The 21,222-nt window shown below is 45.1% G+C and overlaps 1 protein-coding gene across 2 annotated transcripts in view; it reads left to right on the top strand.

The window, feature by feature from the left end:
* The window catches only part of NBAS (NBAS subunit of NRZ tethering complex), a 459,930-nt gene that overhangs the window by 398,972 nt on the left and 39,736 nt on the right, over positions 1–21,222 (top strand). The window contains exon 52 of one of the 2 annotated variants that reach the window (XM_010354668.2): positions 1,102–1,512. The exons of the other annotated variant lie outside the window; for it this stretch is intronic. Within the exon in view, the coding sequence (XP_010352970.2) occupies positions 1,102–1,377 (276 nt within the window). The 3' untranslated portion in view covers positions 1,378–1,512. Of the gene's footprint in view, positions 1–1,101; positions 1,513–21,222 lie in introns of those variants that run through there. 2 annotated transcript variants of the gene reach the window in all.

Genomic DNA, 21,222 nt, shown 5'->3' with positions numbered 1-21,222 from the left:
CCGATAGCAGGCAGGCTTTTATTCTCAGTACTTCTCTCACGTTAATTCTTGCAGTCAGTAGACACAGTTGACCTTCGCATCTTCAGTAGCCTTTCTTCCTTGTCACATAACATTCAGGAAGAGTATGTTGTGTATAATTGCATAATATAGTTGGTCTAAACGTTAGTTAATTGGCTTTGACATTATTTCTGAGAGTCTTGCAATCCAAATTATAAAAAATGCACAGTAACATTAAGAGAAGCCTGTCAAGAATCTGTTTTATGATACCCCAATGTAAGTGAGAAGCTCCGAATTTTGATAATGTGATCAGTGTGGACTTGATTCTTTACAAAAATATTGAAAATAATACATATATTTAGAAGATAAGACCAGGGAGAAATAGAATATGCAAACTGAAAGAACCAATGAAACCATTTTTTAAAAAGTAATGTTAGTACTGAGCTTCCTAGAGGCTCAAGCAAGAACAGCTTAAAACCCCACTGTTGGTTATCTTACTTGTATCAGTGGACTTGAGAGACATATTCTTTTCTCAATGGAGTACAAAAAATGTTTTCTTGTTCTAAAAAAAGCTATTTTCATGTGTATTTATATTCAAGAAAGATACAGCGTTAAAGAATGTGGATCACGGTGAAAGTACAAATGAAACAGTAAATGTGGTTGTTCAGAGCGCACTGTGATGTCAAGACTGACCCAAATTTACAATCTGGCTCTACAACACTGGCTACGATGTTAAGCTAAATTCCTACACCTCAGTTTCCTTATCTGTCAATTGGGAGGTAAAAGTGCCAGTCACAGGGTTGAGTCAGAAGGCCCCGGTGGAGAAATGCTGGTACAGTGTTGAATACAGTTTCTGGTGCCCAGTATCTGGAAGCTGTGGCGATGATTGGGGTGGGGTTCTTGTGTCTTCTCATATTAAGAGGAGCCCCGTCTGTCATCCCAATCTGTGACCTACCTCAGAGGTGCTCATGACCCACACACGCTTTTAAACCCAGGCCAGGGCATGAATGATGATGAAGGCAGCCCAGTGGAGATCGAGGGATCCAATGGGGAGGCGGACAAAGCAGACACCCCCTCACGCTGTGCCTGTCTTATTTCTTGAAGGTGAATGATTCCAATTGTGACCAGGAACTCCTTTCCCTGCTCCTGGATGCTAAGCTGCTGGTGAAGTGTGTCTCCACGCCCTTCTATCCGCATATCGTTGACCACCTTTTGGCCGGCCTCCAGCAAGGGCGCTGGGATGCAGAGGAGCTGGGCAGACACCTGCGAGAAGCCGGCCATAAAGCCGAAGCCGGGTCTCTCCTTCTGGCCGTGAGGGGTACTCACCGGGCCTTGAGAACCTTCAGCACAGCCCTCCGCGCGGCACAGCACTGGGTGTGAGGGCCGCCTGTGGCTCTGCTCCTTAGTGGAAAAAGCATCTGGAGTTGAATGCTGTTCCCAGAATCAACATGTGTACCTGCCGATTGTTCTCCGTGGTTCCAACAAATTGCAAATAAAACTGTATGGAAACGATGAGCAAGCTGCCGCTTTTTTAAACTTTTTTTTCTGTCTTGTACCGACTGATGAAGATACTTTCTTATTGACTAAGAGACTCTTCCCTTCCCAGCCTCCTTTTTTTTTTTTTTTTTTTCAATCTGCCGTTTCTGGATAGAATTCAGTTAATAATGTTCTCACAACTGTGGTTCAGCAAGTTGGATGTGGTGGTGGATAGGGTGGCGTTAGGAAGGGGGTGAGTGTGCAGAATGCCTGGTGTTTGGGGCAGGTGCCATGGGTGGAGGGAGAGTGGATCTGGACTCAAGTCTCAGATTAGTTAAATGACCTCAGGCTAATTCTTCCACCTCTTTGAACCTCAGTCTATGATGTATAAAAATAAGGGTAGTAGTATCTGCCTCATAAAGTTGATGAGTATTATGTGAGGTTGTGTGTGTGAGGCTCTATCAGATACACAGCTGGAGCTGAAGAAATAGTAACTCTCTGTCCCGCTCACTAGTGTCACAGTATATGAATTATGACCTTCAGGGCATAGCCAGATGATCAGGACCAATACATGATTGCTGTCTGATGAGAGGCCTTCACAATTTATCGGCATCAACATGTTCAGGTTGACACATTTCATGTCCATAAACCTACACAGGGAGGTGGGTGGGGGAACAGAGCTAGCATGCACACTTATCACAGGTGGGATTGGCATCATGATTTGCATACAGCCAATCAATCATAGCAAGGGTGTGAAAAGCAACACCCTTAGGAAAACCCCCCACACAAGGGGTGTTCCCTGTGATGGAGGATAAGGGTCCCAGGGCATAGCTTGCTGGCACCTGCCCCCACCACAGAGGTATGTGCTTGATAGTGGAGGCTCTAGACTTCACGCCCCTGAGACTCACACCCAATCCAAGACACAGCGGCAGCCGAGGCACAGCCTGGGGGAGACCATCCACACCTACACGGTGACCAGGGGACCGTTGGAGGCATCCATCTACACTAAGCCATGCTGGTCTTTTACCTCTGCCCCAAAGAAATAATTTGGAGGGAGAGAGAGTGGCTGTGTATTAATAAGAAAGTTTAGGTAGATTAGATGATATTACATCATTGTTATAGGGAATAATTTGCACAAGTTAAAGTCATGTGAAAAGGCTACCTCTGATCAATTTCTGCATTGCTCTGTCAAAGCCAGCAGGCTGAATGTAACGGGGCTTCCTGGTGGTCTTTAACATATGGTGTACTGGACAGCCTGATCTCCACACCTCCCCCTGTCCACCCCACTCCCACCGGTGCCCTACACACACCTGATTGGGTTCCCCATCTATTTAAGAATAACATCGCCTCCCCTTACAGCTTATCCTCACCATCGTCATCGGCTTCACCTCATTTCTGCTCCTCTAGATGTAGCTGCAGAGCTGCAGAGTCCTCTGATGAAAGTTTTGGTCATCTTTGGAGGAGGCTTATTGTGTATTTGCTCACTCCCCTGACCTCCCACCAACTGTCTACCCCAAGATTGAATTCCTTTCCCAATTCAGTAGCACCTAGAATTTGGGAATGGCTTGCACAAGCCTCTAGCATACTTCACAGGAAAGAGGACGCCATATTTCTCCCAAATTAGGTAACGCCTGTCCAGACAGACTCACGCAGCCAAAAAAGCCTCCTAGAACTCTGATGGCATCACCTGTGTCCCATGGTGCGGGTCAAGCCACTCCCAGGCAGCATGCCTACCAGTAATTGGTGTTCTCCAACCTTGCAGCAAGCCTGCATCATTTCAGGTACATGGAAACATTGAGTGAGCAATATTCTGAGAAACAGTCTGTTTCAACCGAATCTCTCCTGAGATCTTTTTCTTCCAATTGCAGTATTAACAGATCTCAGAAGTCATTTAGTATGACACCCTGACTTTATGGATTAGTAGACTGAGGCCCAGAGGGCTGAAGTGATTTGTACAAAGGACAGCAGAGGATTGTGGGGCTCCAGTCCCCCTTGTGGGGCTCCACATTCCAGTCCCCTAGCCCAATGCTTATAAGGAAGGCATTCCCTCCTGGAAACCGCATGGCTTTGACTCACATCCTCGTTTACTAGAAACCAAATTTAAAAGGTTTGAGCAGTTTCTGCGGGGGGAGAAAAAGAGAAAAAGAAGGAACAACAAATAAAGAATTCACTCAAGAATCACACCAGTTGGAAAAATACTCCAGAACGCTGAGTTCCTCTTTGTGCTGTATTTAGAATGTTAACCATAAATGTTAGATGAAGGAGTAAGGTGATACGTTGTCTTGCTTACAGTTAAAAGTTCCTGTCAGTTATCCCAAACCTTTCTGTTTGAAAACAAATCCGAATAAGCAAGGGCTGCCCTGGCCCTCACTCACACTCAGATTCGATAGCTTTGCTTCCTGGGACGTGGCCCCCAGGGTGCACCAGTGCAGGGTGAGAGCCTCTGGAGTCAGACCACCAAGCTCTGAGCACTGGGAGGCCTCTCTCTCTGAGCCTCAGTTTTCTCACCCATAACTAGGGCTAATAATGCCTAAGTTACTAATTAGTAAGTATTTTTCTCAAGGTCACAAAGCTAGTAAGTAATGGAACCACAATGCAAACCCAGGTATGTAACCCTTGGCCCAATGCTGTGTTAACTTACGTCACCAGAGCGCTTCTAGGTCCCTCTGCTGAGGAACCTGGTGAACATCCTGGAGGTCATTTGAATGACACACTCGGCTCTATTTCCCATTTCTCTCTTCTGTTCGGGGACCGATAATATCATGGCAGAGGGAGGCCATGAAATGTCTGTGACTTTTTCTAATTGTCAGCTGATGTCCCTGCCTTCCCAAAGCTGGGGCACCCTCTATCTTTGTTCTGTTCAAGAGTTTTAATACTGGGCTGGGCATAGAGGCTCACACCTCTAATCCCAACACTTTGGGAGGCCAAGGAGGGCAGATCACTTGAGGTCAGGAGTTCAAGACCAGCCTGGCCAACATGGCGAAACCTCATCTCTCCTGAAAACACAAAAATTAGCCAGGCGTGGTGGTGCACACCTATAATCCCAGCTACTCGGGAGGCTGAGGTACAAGAATCACTTGAACCAGGGAGGCAGAGGTTGCAGTGAGCTGATTGCACCACTGCACTCCAGCCTGGGCAACAGAGCGAGACTCTGTCTCAAAAAAACAAACAAACAAAAAAGTTGTAGTACCGAAGTGTCTGAACTCCCCGTTTCTCACAGAATAAGACGTAGGGCCCTTCATCCAAACCTCCCCTCATACCCCAGATTTTCCAGAAGGTGTATGCAGATTTGATCACCATTAACGTTCTCTGTGGACAATTATTATTATGGCATCACTGAGGTTACTAAAATAAGATTGCGTCAGAGACTTCCTAACACTTCCAAAGTGTTAGGATTCACTTTGAAGTTCATCTGGCCCAGTGGTTACCAGTCATGACTGCATATCAGAATCACCCAAGGAAAATCAAACCCAGATTGAAGCCCAAGTCCCTGAGTCCCTCCCAGTCTGACCAATTAAGTCAGAATGTTGAGGGGTGGTCCCCAAGAGCTGCTGAACCAGAGCCAGTCAGGAGAGCAGGGTTTACGTCACTGGCTTCTTATCTCTCCTTGGCCATGTCTCCGCCCACTTGCCTTTCCCTCAGAAACACAGGGAAAATGAAAGGATCCAAATCGGACCCCCTTCTCCCTGCCAGTCCCACTCTGGAAAGGCCTGCTGGGAAGGGGGGATGCTGGACTTGGCTTGGAAAGTGATGGATCTCTCAACTCCACTTCTTTTTGCCCTGTTCTCACATGCGAGGGTGTGCAGGAGCTGGCTTTCAAAAGAAGGGACCCAATTTTTACAAGAAATGAGAAGTCCCATTGCTTCTTTAACCCGCAGCTAAATTTAGATCTGGAGTGGAGGTCGCTTTCCCAGTCAGCACAGCTCCCTGGGTCTGAATAGCAGCAGGCCCGTGGCATGAGATCTGTTGTTTTCCCTCACCTTGAAAACTGGGTCTTATCTTTTTGGAAAGAAAACTCATTATGATAAATGTAGCAGAAGACTATTCAAATGCAAGTTTGCCCTATTCTTTGGAGAGAGCCTGCATTTTTCTCCAGTTAGCTACAAATGCAGCAGCTCAGTAGTCTAATTTAGCTCCAACAGCTGGGAATTCAGTGTTTCTTCTTAATAACTTCAAACTCATTATAAACTGAAGATGGCACAGACGATGAGAAAATACGAAAATGAACCAATGGGTGTTCCAGAGCTTGAAAGGCAGAAAAAGAGCCTTCTTGTTTGAGTACCCATATTGTGGGTTTTCTCTCCACCAGCGGCGGTAGACATGAGAAGGAACGCTTGGGTTCCTTTTGTTCTAATGAATCCAGAGTTCTTAGACTTGAGACTACCGCTGCAAACTGGAGAGCTTTGGTGTTGCAACCTGCTCACAGCTGTGAGACAGGAATCAGGCACATCAAACTATTGCTAGGAAAATGAAAAATAACTCTGACTTTGATGCCGGTGTTAGACTATTGGAGTGTGAGTTTCTCCTCCCCGGTGGCTGTCAGAGTTCTGGAAAGCTGCCTCCAGGCACAAGACGAAGATTTCCAAAACCAGCCTTCAGCAATGGTCAGGTGATGAGGGAGCTAGGATGTGTGGTTCAGATGACCTGGGGCGGTGGGGGGTTCTGAAGCTGGAGGTATCCTGATGCTTCACTAGTGAAAGGCGAGGGAGCCAGACTGGAATTTCTACTCTGCCATGGGTAAATCTTAGGCAGGCAGATGGGATTCATGTTGTTTTGACAAACAATGTACCTGTTGCGGAGGCTGTTTGGAAGAAAACACTGGACTGGAGTCAGGGATCTGGGTTTGAGAGCTGACCTGGCCAATGTATGACTTTAAGCAACTTTATTTGGCTTTCTCTGTATCTGTTTTCTGTCCACACCTCTCTACTGTTGTTAGGCTCAAACAACAGTAGGGGTCGCTTCCTCCAGTGTCAGGAGGAGAGAAAGGGAACTTGAAGATAAGGGGAATGGCTGGAGGAGAGGAACGCTGGGGGAAGGCAGACTACAGGCGTTGACCATGTGCACGTGGTGTGGTCAGGAAGTAGACTCTAAAATCCTAGGGCGACGTACCTAATCTCCCTCTTTGCTCCATTTATCTCTTTTGACACTTGAATTTTCAAGGACTCTTTACTACGCCTGAGCTGCTTAAGAGATCAGGACGCTTAGAGTTCTGACTTTCTGGGAGGACAGCAGCCACTTGGTTTGCAAATCGGGAGACTTAGGTGAATCTTCCAATGCCTGGGAAAAGCTGCCCTGGCTGAGTGGAGCTCAAGCCATTGCAAGTTCCCCCATCTGGACGCAGAGCTGCAGGCCCGTGGTGAAACAGCCCAGGCTCAGGCGTGGAAGCTACCTGTAGCCAGGACGGAAGTGCCTTACAAACTCGGCCTGCTTCTCCCTTCGAAAAGGGATGAACTTTCTCTTCTGGGCACTTGAAGTTCTCCTCAGCAGTACTGGTTACTTAGCGTTCTCCAGGCCATGCTTGCTTCCTTCATCTCTCTTTGCCCAAGTTAGTCCTGTTACTTACAACTTACTTTCTCCCAGGAGACAGGAAAAGGCATCCTCCTGACATTTGGTCAATTTGTAGCTCATTGTTCACAGCTCCTTTGCTTTAACCAGAAAACATTTTGCTCTTCGTCAGCACTAGCAATAAGATAAGGTACACAATACCGAGCGCCTATGTGTGTTCAAAGTCTCCCATAGACTTTAGCAGTTAGCCACGAACCACTCCAGCAAGGGAATCAGACAGTATCCCCCACTTATATATGAGAAAACCAATTGACAGGGGTTAATAAACTTGCTTAAGGTCTTCCTGTTAAGATTTGAATTCACATCATTCTGATTCCAAAGCCCAACTTTTGCTCAACTCCACACTCCTTGAGAATTCAGGCTTTCTTCGACTATGCTAATAGTCCCCGTGACCACACACTTGGATAAAGCATTGACCACAGCCAGAGAGGCAGCATCACGTTATCTCCTTGTATAGAATGGATAATCCACCCCATGTATCCAGATCTGTTAGGCAAAAGAGTTCTCTGAACCCTTTCATGTTACCTTCTTACTAAAATAGAACTTTTATCATCCTCACTCTGAGAATGGATGTTCCTACTTAGAAAAAGACTTACTTATCCCAGTTGACCTCACACAGTTGGTAGAAATTCCAGTTTCCCCCATACTTAAACAAACATCTGTCTGAGCTCAATCTGTGTGCCACAGTTTAATCCTTGCAAACTCTCCCTGGATAGAAAATGGGAAGAGACTGGTCAATGGGGGATTCCCTTGTGGGGGTGCAGGCAATCAGAGATTGTGGATTAAAGGGGCCCTGGGGGATCACCTGGTCCAGCCTTCTGCACACCCCACAATGGGATTCCTTGCTCAGTTTCCTGGCAGGTCTTGCATTCTCTGCCTGAAGGTTGTCTCACAAAGCAGCTTGTTCCTGGGGCAGCAGCTTTAGTTGTCTGAAATTGCCTTCTGTGAGCCAAGATGTGGCTCCTCCCAGCCCTGGGGTGTCCCTTAAGCCTCCCTGCTGCGTCCACAGTTGTGTCCATGCGTAGGGATCTTGCTCAAGCACCTTTGAGCCTCTCTCTCTCATTGCCTGCCACCCCAGTATGTCGGCCAAGTCCTCTCTGTGTGAACGCCTTCTTAAGCTACCCTGTCTAGTACTGTGGAAACAGTCCCTGAGACCCCAGTGTTTTGCATCTGATAGGAAAAAAAGGAACCAGTTAAACTTGGTGCCTGGTTAGTATCTTAAGATCCAGGGGAGGGCAATTCTGGGTGGTGGGGAGCAGTCCAATAAGCAGAGCCCAGGCGAAGGAGTCATGCTGTGAAGAACCTGGCATTTTCTACCTGGCCTCCTTACCTCTAGTGTCTCCACTCCAGGATCTCCTCCCTGCAACCAGAGCCATCTTTTTAAAGCAGATCTCTAACCTTGTCATCCCCAACTTAAAGCCCTTGAGCAGCTCTCCATGATCCACAGAATAAGCTCCTTAGCATGATAATCAAAGCCTTTTACATCCTGTCTGGATTGGTGGCTGCTTTGTACATTACATGCAACATAGGTAATCTTCACAATAATCTTATTGCTAGATTTTTGAAAATGCCCCTTACAGAGCATTGTTGAGGCTCACGGAGATGAAACAATATCCCAAATCACATAGCCAGTAGGTGGCAGAACTGAGACTTGAAGCCACGGTTTCTCTGACTAAAATCCCTACTGTTTCCATTGTTCCAAGCAGTGTGTGTGTGTGTGTGTGTGTGTGTGTGTGTGTGTGTGTGTGTGTATAACTGGTAAAAAAAAAAAAAATAAAATGCATAATACACAATTTGCCAGCTTAACCCTTCCTTAGTGTACAGTTCAGTACTATTAAGTATTAATATTCACATTGCTGTGCAATCAATCTCTAGAACTTTATCTTGCAAAACTGAAATTCTACACTCATTAAACATCTCCCCCATTCTTTCCTCCCCCCAGCCCCTAGCAACCACCATGCTACCATGTCTATGAATTGGACTACTCTAGGTATTTCACCTAAGTAGAACCACTGGAATCATATAGTATTTCTCCTTTTATGTGTGGCTTCTTTCACTTAGCGGTGCTCTCAAGGTTCATCCATGTCGTAACAGGTGATGGTCCCTCCCTTTGAAGGTTGAATGCTATTCCATTGTATGTATATACTAGGCGTGCAGTTTTTGAGCAGTAGTCAGCATCATAACACCTCGTTCATAATCTTCATCTATCCCAAATGTAGGATTGTTCTATGACAAGCTCTCCCAGGGGTAATATTCTGGGCTCTGGACAGCAGAGGCCTGAGCTGTGATGAAATTTAGGAAAGATATCTGAGCTGGTGAATGCGCAGGGCCTTAGTAGCCAGAGTTCCCACCTTCAATGGAGGTCCTGGGAGTGCAAACCTAAGGCCCCCTGTCCCTACCGCCATGCCCAGATTCCTCCCTACTTGTTTCTGATGCCTCTTCTCTTCCGAAGGGCAGAGGCTTTCAAGCCCCCAGAGCAAAGGGTGGAAGATTCCCCAAGAGAAGGGTAGTGGCGGCCACCTACACCAAGCCTTAGGTGGCGTGGGAGGTGGAGAAATGTGGGTCCTGTTGACAGAGGACAACAATGGGGGGACTCTGGAAGGCACAACTGTTTACTCTCATAACCAGCCACAGACAGCAGGGTGCAGGGGGCCTCTGGGAACACTGGATTAGGGGACTGAGACATCTACCCAAGATTCTCTCTGACCAACTGCCCCGATTTCTATGCCTGCTGGTTTCAGTCTCCCCCTTCAGAAGGTCCTTTTCCACGTGGAGGGCACAGGACCACCTGGAGCCCTGGGGCCACATCGTCATGACTCAGCCACCAAAGAGGAAAGAGGAAAGGTGAGGAAAGGCAAGCCCCACCTTCACTGCTAAATCCTGGGCCCCGACTCTGGCTGGGGCTGCAGCCCTGAGGGAGGAAGGCTCTGCTACCAGAAGGAGCGGGAGAGGAGTTGGGGATCTAGGGCTTCGCGGCTGCCCTGATTGACTTTCCTTTAGAGAACAGGTAACTGGAAACCCAGCGAAGGAGGAACGGAAGGCTTATGCAGCAAAGCCACCATCTTCCCCAGTTCTGCTGTCTGGAGGAAGAGCAGATTCCATGGCAGCCTCAGCTCTGTCATTTACTGGCTGTGTAACCCCAGGCAGGGGCCTTTGTGTCTGCTGGCATCAGGAGGCCTCTCTCACCCTGTGACCTTTCTCACTTCCAGGCTTGCTGAAAGGGAGAGGAAAGCAACTCCAACCCCGTGGCCTTGTCATTCCTTTCAGGAACACCTGCAGGAGTTGCCATGGCAACAGGATCCCACAGCCAGCTCTCCTGCTGTCTGTTCACCATGGAGCTATGAGTTGTAGAGGCCAAAGAGTTTATCAGAAAAGGGCAATTGCTGTTTCATTCGGGGCTCCTGGTCCTGGAGGAGGCCTTGAGCTGGTCCATCCTAAGGGAATAAGGTCATTGGAATCAGTGCACAGGATGACCTTGCAGGGCAGGGGAGCCGCCAGGTCCAGAGAGTCGCCCCGGTTCCCTTGGGTACTGTCCCCACTCTCCCCTAGCGTGCAGAGTGGCCAGAGCCTGGGACTAGGAGCAGGACTATTCATATTCTTCCTGCAAACACAGTTTACAAGGTGCATGCTTGGCCCTGGATTCTCAAAACAATAATGTGATACTCTTATGTTCATTTTACAGAGGAGGACACAGAGGCAAGGGAGGCTACGTGACACGTGCAGGGTCACCTTGTCATAAACAACAATGCTGAGAATGCAAACCGGACATTTCCAGTGCAGACCCCGTCCTCTTTCCATGATGTTCCTCAGTTCTCCCTGCTCCCAGTTGTCATGACAGGGCTTCGTCTTATCCAAGTGACATTTCAAGACCACCTCTTCTCTCTGGGGCAAAAATAGGCTTGACGTAGCTTGTGATGAAATATGGAAATATTTTGCGTCTGATGGAAAAAAAGGAACCAGTTAAACTTGGTGCCTGGTTAGTATCTTAAGACCCAGAGGAGGGGAATTCTGGGTGGTGGGGAGCAGTCCAATAAGCAGAGCCCAGGTGAGGGGGTCATGCTGTGAAGACGGCCCTGAACACACACTGGGAGCTGCGGAAGTTTCCCAGATAAGCGGTGCCAGCACTCGATCTGTATTTGTGAGAATTCTTCTGGTCTGGAGGGTGAGAAGGAGTCTTCCTCTTAAGATGCACGATAATTCTACATTCTTCATTCAATGGGTAGAATCTTCTACAGTTAATAAATTACACAAATCACCTTGTGGGTCCTAGGGAACACACTGACTTGGACTTGGAATCCGTCCCTCATGATCACTCAGTCCTGGGTTGATGGCTGTGAGGAACGGGAGGTGAGCATGATGCAACCTCGCCATCAGACAGTTGACACTCGGGCGGGAAAGACACCTTCAGAGCGATTTCCTAAGTGGGGTGCAAATTAGAGCAACGTTCTTAACTATGGGATCTGTTGACCTCTTGGTTTGCATAGACAGGTTTCAGGGAATCCCAAGAAATCTGTGAAATTGCATGCAAAATTATTCAGTGTATATGGAGTGTGTGTGTGTGAGAGGGGGGTGGGTCAGAGGGAGGGAGAATGCCCATGGCTTTCTCTGGCTTTCTCTGGATTTCCAAAAATCCAAAAAGGTTAAGAAACACTGAGTAAGAACCTTTTTGAGGGTGTTATAAGTGGCTATTTAATACATAGAGGCAGCGGAAATTATGTCCAATAGAGTTTGTGCCAGGTACAGAGTCTGTGCATGGAAAGACAGCCATAGCGTTTATGGACTTGAACTCAGTTTCACAGTCCAGGTTAGTTTTTGCTTTGGTCTGGAGGATTTTGTCCCCCTTCCTCTAAAAACTCATATGTTGAAATCTGACTCCAAAGATGATGGTATTCAGAGGCGGGGCCTTTGGGAGGTGGTTAGGTCACGTGAATGGAGCCTTCATGAATGGGATCAGTGCCCATATAGAAGGGGCTTGAAGGAGGGTGTTCACCCCTCCCACCATGTGAGGATGCAGCAAGAAGCCACCATCTATGAGGAACAGGCCCTCACCAGATGCCAAATCTGCTGGCACCTTAATCTGGGACTTCCCAGCTTCTAGAAACTGTTATCAGTAAATACCTAGCCTCATGTATTTTGTTACGGCAGCCTGAACAAAGACAGCTTTCCACACAGACACGGGAGAAGAGAAACAAACTTTGTGAAGCCAACCCCACACTCCTGTGCCTGACAACCTATCCCCCTGCCCTGTAGGAACACTCCCATCTCCCCACCTGCTTCTAGGAAGAAGCCTTGGTTGAGGAAGACCAGGGCCCATGGCTTGTACAGAGCTACTATTCCTGGTCGCAGCACAAACAATGCCATCTTTCTCAGCATCTTTACCCTCCCGTGGAGAACACCCTTCTCTTACCTAGGCTAGCTGAGTTCAAAGGAACAATGAAAAAAAATTCAGAAGGCAACATTTTTGGGGCAGGAAATGGTTGCTTTTTATGTCTGTCAAGTCTCTAGTGAGATTCCGAATAAAACCCACCATTGTGAAAGAGAGTATGCAATAAAAGGAGCTTTTATGACTCTGGGTTCTGCCTTGTTCGAAATACTTACCTTTCCATTGTGAAACATAAACCTTCTGTGAGTCTTGGCACCGAATAACACCCGGTGATGAGTTGTTGTTGATGTCTTCTCATAGACCATCTGGGCGACGGTGCCGGGCTCTGTAGGAATGCTTACACAGTGGAAAGGGAACAAGGAAACAGGCTGAAACTTTCAACAGGCAGTTTTATGCATGTGTGGCAATTACTTCTGCAGGAAAACGAAGGAATATTTACTATGTCTAGAAGTACAGAGCCCTGTGAATACTGTGCTATAAAATGCAGCATCCGGAACACAATCCAGCTTGGAACTGGGTGGTGCTGCTTTCTGGAGCCCCAGCAGGACACCATCTGTTCCTGAATTCAAAAGAAGGGTGACCTGATTCCCTGGAAGCCTTGGGGAGATGACCCAAGCTCCCAGGAGGGAAACAGAGCAGAGCGGGGGAAGAGAGGTGTCTTCAGCTGCAAGGGTGGTGGTCTTGGAAACTTCTACCAAGTTGCCTTAGATGGGAAACAGAATCATTCTCACTTTGCTTATGTGCTTTGCACTCTCCCCTTCCCCAACACATTGCCTATTGGGTCTTCCAATAAATGAGTCTCCACTCTCTTGAAAAAAATACGAAGAAGCTCTTGTCAGAGATGTAGGGCAACCGAGCTAGCAAATATTTATCAAATCCCTACTATGTGCCGCTCAAGCTGTTAGGGGCTTGACATACATATTTTTCTCCAGAACTTAATTATAGGAGGTAAAGATTTCCACCCTTATGTATAGATAGAAGATGGATCAGAGATACCAAAGACTTGCCCAGAGATGCTAAGGACTTTCTCTGTCCTTTAGAGATACTAAGGATTGCCAAATGATGCTGTCTTTCAGCTTAACATTCCTAACTAGCTTAACATTCAGCTAGTTAGGTGACAGAGCCCAAAATCTGGTGCTTTTTGGCTAGGTGGTTCTCTAGTATTTTATCAGTTTAATTACCTATCAGCAACAAATTTGTAAACTCTTAGAGGACTGGAAAAGTCCTTAAGAATCACCGGCTTCCACCAGCCTCTTCCTGTAAGGAGCCCTGAGGCTGGAGGGAGCTGCCTCTGCTGTGGTGATGGTGCTGCTCCATGGCTGGAGAGGTTGGGATGCTGGAACACTCACCTATAGCCTCACGTCTGATACTGCTCTTGAACCCCCCACTCTCACATTGTCCAGGGGTGTGGTGCTGGACCCTGAGGGGCTGACAGTAATCAGTGCAGGGTCAGCTTAATGACCAGGGTTCTGTTGGCTTTTGGGGCGGAAGGATCTACCGCTCCTATATCAGAGCAGGGCTGGGCCCACCTCTTGTTTGCAAGGGAGACGAAAGGCTTACTGCCTAGCGTAGTTGTTCAACAAATTCTTGCTGAGTTGAATCATGCTAGAAAGTAGAAGGTACACAGTAAATGCGAATGAAATGAATTCATGCCCCCAGATACCCAGAATCAACATTTTCCAGCCAGAGCTCTCTACAGAACAATGAGGCAATGGAGCTAGAAGTCACAGCTAAGAAGCAGACCACAAACCACCGATGTCTATGTAACCCCCCAGAGAAACCAAGAGGAAAACAACCCTGTCCTGCTACAGCGTCATTCTCCCCACAGAGGCCCCCGATGAAGAGCCCCAGCAACCTTGCTCCAAGTCCAGCAGTGAGTTGGGGATAGAATCTAATGAAACTCATTTCCATCTGTCAACTTCTTTAATTAGGTGGGGAATTTCATTGACTGTCTCTGGACCTAGAGAGTACCCAATATATAATTTTTCAAACGTGGAATAAACCAAAATAAAAATAAGCCAACTTCCAAGTGGATACATTAGCCCAGCCTCGATACATTAAAATAATCATTATGACTGAACGAGGAGTTTGAGTAATAATCTGTGTCCTACATGCCAGAGCTGGCATGATATGCTTCACAGCACTTTATTTCTATCCAGGCTTCACAGTGCCAGCATCAGATAATGCAATCTGTACAAAATGCTACTAGCCTCAAGAGCCCTTTGTTTCCAAGCTCCTAAAATCTTAATGATAACACACATTAGTACAGCACTTTTTAGTTTATAAAACGCTTTTATGGAAATTATCTCATTTAATTTATTACTTACAAGGTTCCTGTAACTCGCAACCTCCCTATAAAGAATTACCTTCATTTTACATAGAAGGAGGCCAAAATTTAGAGAGATAAGTGAATTTTTCAAGGTCATGTAGGTGATAAGTGGTCAAGTAGATTCTGACTCCAGACCTTTCTACGATGTGTCCCATGACCAAGAGTAAGAAGCCTGATTTTAGAGCCTACACCTCTTTATGGGAATAACATGATTTAAAATTTTTAAGCTGGAAGAAACTGGTCCAACTTCTCAACATTGTGCTCACTCCTAGAGCCATGTTGGTAGATGCTAATGCTAATGTTCGTTGAATACTTCTAGTGATGGGGAGCTCACTCTCAGAGAATGTCATTGCATTGTTAACCAGCTCTGATTGTTTGAAAATTGAGACAAAATCCACCTCCATGCAATGCCCTCTCATGAGGCATAGTTCTCTCTGCAGGAGTCCACAGAGTGTATCTACTCTTCCACAAATAGCTTTCTCAGGGGATGGCACCACATTCAAAATGTCCACCTCAAAGCACGTTGTGCTGTTCATTCTCCCCCATCTTGCTAAAAGAAGTATTGTATCTGCCTATAGTGCATTTCTAAGATGAGTTGGGTAACATCCGCATCACTGACCATACTCATGGACCATGTGGCTAATCACCATGGGTACATTTTTGACATCAAGCTTTGACATCAAGCTAACTGGGATGAAGTGTCTGAATTTTTGTCTGTGTCCACTTTTGGAAATTATTCTCGATTTTTCTGACTTGGAGGGATTCTGAAAACCTTGGCAATTTCCTTCAGCATCTTGGTGGACAACCTCTATGAGCCTAGAAAAATGTTCTTTCACCAATTATATCTCTAATTTCTCTCCTGCCTTATTGTAGATCTCAATCCTGAATCTCTGTTCTCTTGTCTGCCTTTACTTCTGTAAAAACTATTCTTATTGGAGGAGAAGTTGAAAGTGAAGGGAGCAGTGCTCCATTCTTTGTGACACCCTCAGTTGTCTACTGACTATATATCAACTGTATACATATTGGCTCCCTGCTTAGAAGGAACTCCACCTCTTGCTGCAAATATAACCAACAGGCCCCTTTGTTATTGTCTAAAGCAGGCAGTGTATGGTTATGTCAAAAGAAAAACTATAAACAAATTTACCAGAATTTGTTTGAGCAACAAACGATTCATAAACAGGAGAGGTTCAGTGCTCCACAGAAAAAGGAAGTGGGATGCCGACACAGGCTGATTGGTGAGAGCTTGGCATTTACCTTATATGGACATGGTCTGATCACTTAGCACCCTGTGATTGGCTGAATGAAACTCGGCTGCTGCAATTGGCTGAGACTCAGCTACTTGCTACAAGAATATACTCTCAGCTAGATTGCAGTTTGTCTACATCCTAAGTTAGGTTGCAGTTTACCACTTAGGAATTCAAAGTGTAGAGGCAGCAGCTTTAGGCCAAATTTAATTTAATTTAACAATTCCCCCATTTTGGTCAGGATCTCAGTTTTGAGAGATTGACCAAAATCTTGGGCACAGATGCCGCTCTCTGTCACCATCATAATGGACTTGGTTAGTCTCAGTGTGGAATTTACAATTCTCAACATCAGTCAGCTGACTTTTCCTTATGTTCTCTTTATGTTTTTGTTATTCTAATCATAGCGAAGCTACCTGAGAGCATTTAAGACTCTTCAGTGGCCGGGCGCGGTGGCTCACGCCTGTAATCCCAGCACTTTGGGAGGCCGAGGCAGGCAGATCACTTGAGGTCAGGAGTTCAGAACCAGCCTGGCCACCATGGTGAAACCCCCCTCTACTAAAAAAATGCAAAAATTAGGTGGGCATGGTCGCACTTGCCTGTAGTCCCAGCTACTCAGGAGGCCAAGGCCCAAGAATCACTTGAGCCCAGGAGGCGGAGGTTGCAGTGAGCCAAGATCGCGCCACTGCACTCCAGCTTGGGTGACAGAGGGAGACTCTGTCTCAAAAAAATAAAAAATAAAAAAGACTCTTGAGTGGATACGGCGCACCAAGGAGACTATTGTGATGGCTGTCAGGAGGATAATACTAGGAGACTGAAGAAACCTCTTTAACAGGAGCCCCCATGAATCAAACTGATCAAAGTCAAATATATCCAAAATGAGCCAGAAGAAGAGTCTACTTATTTTAGCCAAGTACCTTATCTATTAATTTCTTACAACTGTATTTCTACAATACCAGACCTATTTATCTATTATAAGTTAGCTATCACACACAGGTGTTAACTATTGTACACATTCCCCTTGGTTCAGCCAACAGGTAGTCCAAAGCCATTATGTGATCTAAAACAACTCTAGTAAGAGAACTGGAAGAAGTTTGCTGGGAAGTGATAGCCTTTGCAGTTGAGTTAGCTATTGTAGCTAATATTTGGGCAGATTTCTAATCATAAATTCATTTATTGAATTTTGCCAAGCCACAGAAGGAGCATTCTACCAAAAGATTCCCATTTAGAAGGGTTTGTACCTGCTTGCGAATTCCTCTTTACTCCATAATAAAAACTAAGGGGTGTAGACCAAGGTGTGGCTTCCAGTTGGTTATGGAGTGACGGTGCTGTGATTAGAATTCTTAATCCAAATTGGCCCCTTATTTTTCACTTATTGAGACACGGAGTTGCTCACACTTTTGATTGGTCATTAAATCCTCCACAGATAAAATATATCCTGGAAGGGCACAGCAGACAGTTCCCTGTGGAATGTCTTATTTGTTAGGCGTTATCAGTAGAGAAGCACTAGTAATATTTGTCTAAGGTTCCATTATTGAATTATTGCATGATTGGAGGATATTGACAAGTACAGAATTAGGGTTATAAATTTGTCTACACACTGTTGAATTTTTTTTGTTTGTTTTCTTATTCAATTTCTAGTCTAATTTCACTGCAAAACTTCCTCACTATAGGTTTTGCCTACTCTTAGATTTAAACAAGAAATCTGAATGTAAGACTTTAAGAACCTAAAGGAGCAGTTGTACACCTTGAGCAATAGTCACAGTTGGAATATCAGTGAAATTTGTCACAGAGTGAACTTTACAGTGACCTTAGAGAATCTCTAAAATCATGTAAGGTTTAACATGACATATCCAATATTCACTTAAGCTCCCTGTGGAAGCTATTGATTATGAAATCTTAATTATCTCATTATCATATAATGTATAAATAGAAAAGAAACACAGAAAATACAACAAAAGGGACAAAGTTTTCATGACAGCAGAGAAGTCTTGATAATAATACTGGAAGCTTTAAGGACTCAGGAAGGGCCAGGTATCTGTCCAGACTCTCCGTGAGTCCAAATTTAACACTGAATTTACATGCTCCTAAATATCAGTTTTTTTCTCCAACTCAGATGCACAACATTGTTTATTAAATAGGCTATCATAGGTAATCTGACTTGGATTAATCTTATGGAGTTCTCAAGTTGCATATCTTAACAGTTTCAGTACTGGATGACTTAGCATGAAAATCCACCAAGGCATTTCTATGGTATTCAATTAATTATTGTTCCCCTTGATGTTAGGTTAGCAATTTTATGAGCCAATCAATTTCTTCATTAGTGTTCTGAGAATTTTTCCATAGTCGAATGGTATGATCAAGTTTCTAGGAATTTCATACAATTTCTGGAACACATATTACTAACACATTCATGCAAATGTAACCTCAAGGAGGTTTAGGATTACTTATTATTTCACAATGCTTCCCATATAATTTAATATCTTAAATAAGCCCAATTAGTTTAATGTCTTTTTTTTTTTTTTTTTTTTTCTGAGACAGGGTCTCATTCTGTTGCCCAGGCTCTGGAGCACAGTGGCGCTGTCATGGCTCACTGCAGCCTCAACTTCCTGGGATCAAGCAATGCTCCCACCTTGGCCTCTCAAAGTGCTGGAACTACAGATGTGAGCCCCTGCACCTAGAGAGAGATTCCCTTTGTATAAACAGAGAGTCTTTTGAGATGTTCCAAGAGCCCATGTGCAAAATACCAAAGCTAATTCAAGATCAAGAAAAATATTTAATTTAGAATTTGATTTTGGGAAGTTTGTCAAAAATCAAGAGTTTAAAACCCTTGATCAAAACAGGATCAAGGCTGCATGTGGTGGCTCACACCTGTAATTCCAGCGCTTTAGAAGGCTGAGGTAGGAGGATTGCCTGAGCAACAGGGCAAAACTGTGTTTCTACCAAAAATACGAAAAATTAGCCAGGCGTGGTGGCACATGCCTATAGTCCCAGCTACTCAAGAGGCTGAGATGGGAGGATCACCTGAGCCTGGGAAGTGGAGGTGGCAGTGAGTTGTGATCATGCCACTGCACTCCAGCCTGAGCGACATTGTGAGACCCTGTCTCAAAAAAAGAAATAAAAATAAAACAACAAAAACATAAACCAAAATAGGATCAGAGGTTACTGTAAAATTATAGTTGTCTTAGTCTGTTTTGTGCTGCTGTAACAGAATACCTGAGATTGGGTAATTTATAAAGAACAGAGATTTATTTCTTGTATTTCTGGAGGCCGGGAGATCCAAGGTCAGAGGCCCACATCTGGCAAGAGCCCTCTTGCTGTGTCATTTTATGTTGGAAAGCAGAAGGGCAAGAGCGCATATGGAGTGGGGGGAGCCGGGACAACCTCATCCTTTTATCAGAAGCCCACTCCTGTGATAACAGCATTAATCATGCATGAGGGCAAAGCCTTCATGAACGAGTCACCTTTAAAGCATTCCACCTCTCAACACCGTTGCATTGAGGATGCAAGTTTCTAACATATGGACTTTGGGGGATACATTCAAACCATAGCAATAGCCATTCATTTAACCATTTAACTGGAGTGATAATTAGAAGGCTTCAAAGGCAAATACCAAACAGTTTTTTTAAAGTACACTCTATTAAAAACCTTAACTCTTAAACTGAGAGGACTCAGTTTTCTTAAATGTTAAAAGGGTAATAAAGACAACGTGAAGCATAGGAAAGTATTTTGGCAAACACAAAATCTTTGTTTCCTAGGCCAATTACCTAGAAAGTAAAGACAAACCTTTCATCATTTCCTATTAAGAGCAGAACAATACTCCAAGAAAACCTTATTGTTTTAACACAGGGCACCAAATTCTAGTTTTGCATCAGTGTACTTTGTGATATTAATTAATGCTCAATTTTTAGAAAAATTTATAAATAATTTCCTTCTATTCTTAGCCAGCTTATTTACACATAAAATTTCTTTCACAAGTTTAATCTTCCGTAAACTTCCGATCACATTCCTGTCCATTCAGTTTTTGTTTTGTTAGGACGGCCAACCTTCACCTGAGCATATTCCCATTCCTAGACTTCACACAGGTACCACTCTGCACCTGGAATGCCCTCCCTTTACCTCTTTGTTTCTCTATCTTGTTCTCCAAAATTTGGGTCATTCCTTGCCTCCTCCTGGAAGCTTTTCTAGACATCCCAGACTGAGTTTCAGGCCCTGCTCATTGCCTACCCTCAATTTAAGTTTTTGTTGCAGAGGACCACAGTGATCATTGATTAACTGTCTTTCTCCTCTCCTAGATCTGGCCTCTTTGGTGGCAGGGCCTGGGTCTGACTACCTTTGGGTCTTCAGCACATGGCACTGTGTAGGGAATGACACTGTGCAGTAAGGGTTTACTAGCAAATCAAAGTCATTTTGGGTTGAACCTATGATTGGGGTGTGCAAGTGAATATTTAATTGCTTTCTGACTGTCTCATATGTTAATCTACTCTCCCCAGTCTGGTTGCCAGGGGCTCAGGGAGCATGTTTGGGGGTTCTCTGTACCCCTCTTTCCAACCTGGTTCCCAGGGGTGCAAGAAGCATGTTTGGGGATCTCTGCATCCTTTTTGTCCCCAGCACAGAGCAAGGCACCAGAAGGTTCTCAGTTCTCCAGTTGAATGTTTACAGTCTGAAAACACATTTAGCCTATCTTCAGGCCCTGGGGTGAAGTCTGCCGAGTTTTCTTGATCTGAGCCTGCTGTCTCAAACTCGACAGAAGACCCAGGAAATGAATTGTTTACTCCTAATTCAGTCATGAACTGATGTGATAATTATGCCTCTCAGCATTCCCAGCAACGCATTTTGCAGGCTACATAAATGAGAGGTGATGAGTAAAGGCGGTCCTTAGAGCCACATTTGCTGAGTAGAAAGGGGGCAATTGCCTTAATATGTTTAGTCCAAGGAATCAATTAGCTACAAATTAGGGTTGAAGGGGCCTGGAATGTCTCTCTCTTTTTTTTTTTTTTTTTTTTTTTTTGAGATGGAGTTTCGCTCTTGTTGCCCAGGCTGGAGTGCAATGCAATGGTGCAATCTCGGCTCACCGCAACCTCTGCCTCCTGGATTCAAGCGATTCTCCTGCTTCAGCCTCCGGAGTAGCTGGGATTACAGACATGTGCTACCATGCCCTGCTAATTTTGTATTTTTAGTAGAGACGGGGTTTCTGCATGTTGGTCAGGCTGGTCTGGAACTCCTTACCT

The sequence above is a fragment of the Rhinopithecus roxellana genome, chromosome 17 (genome assembly GCF_007565055.1).
Source record: "Rhinopithecus roxellana isolate Shanxi Qingling chromosome 17, ASM756505v1, whole genome shotgun sequence".
Classification (NCBI taxonomy): Eukaryota; Metazoa; Chordata; class Mammalia; order Primates; family Cercopithecidae; genus Rhinopithecus; species Rhinopithecus roxellana.
The sequence above is the reverse complement of the archived record's forward strand: the minus strand, read 5'-3'. Positions and strand labels throughout refer to the sequence as shown.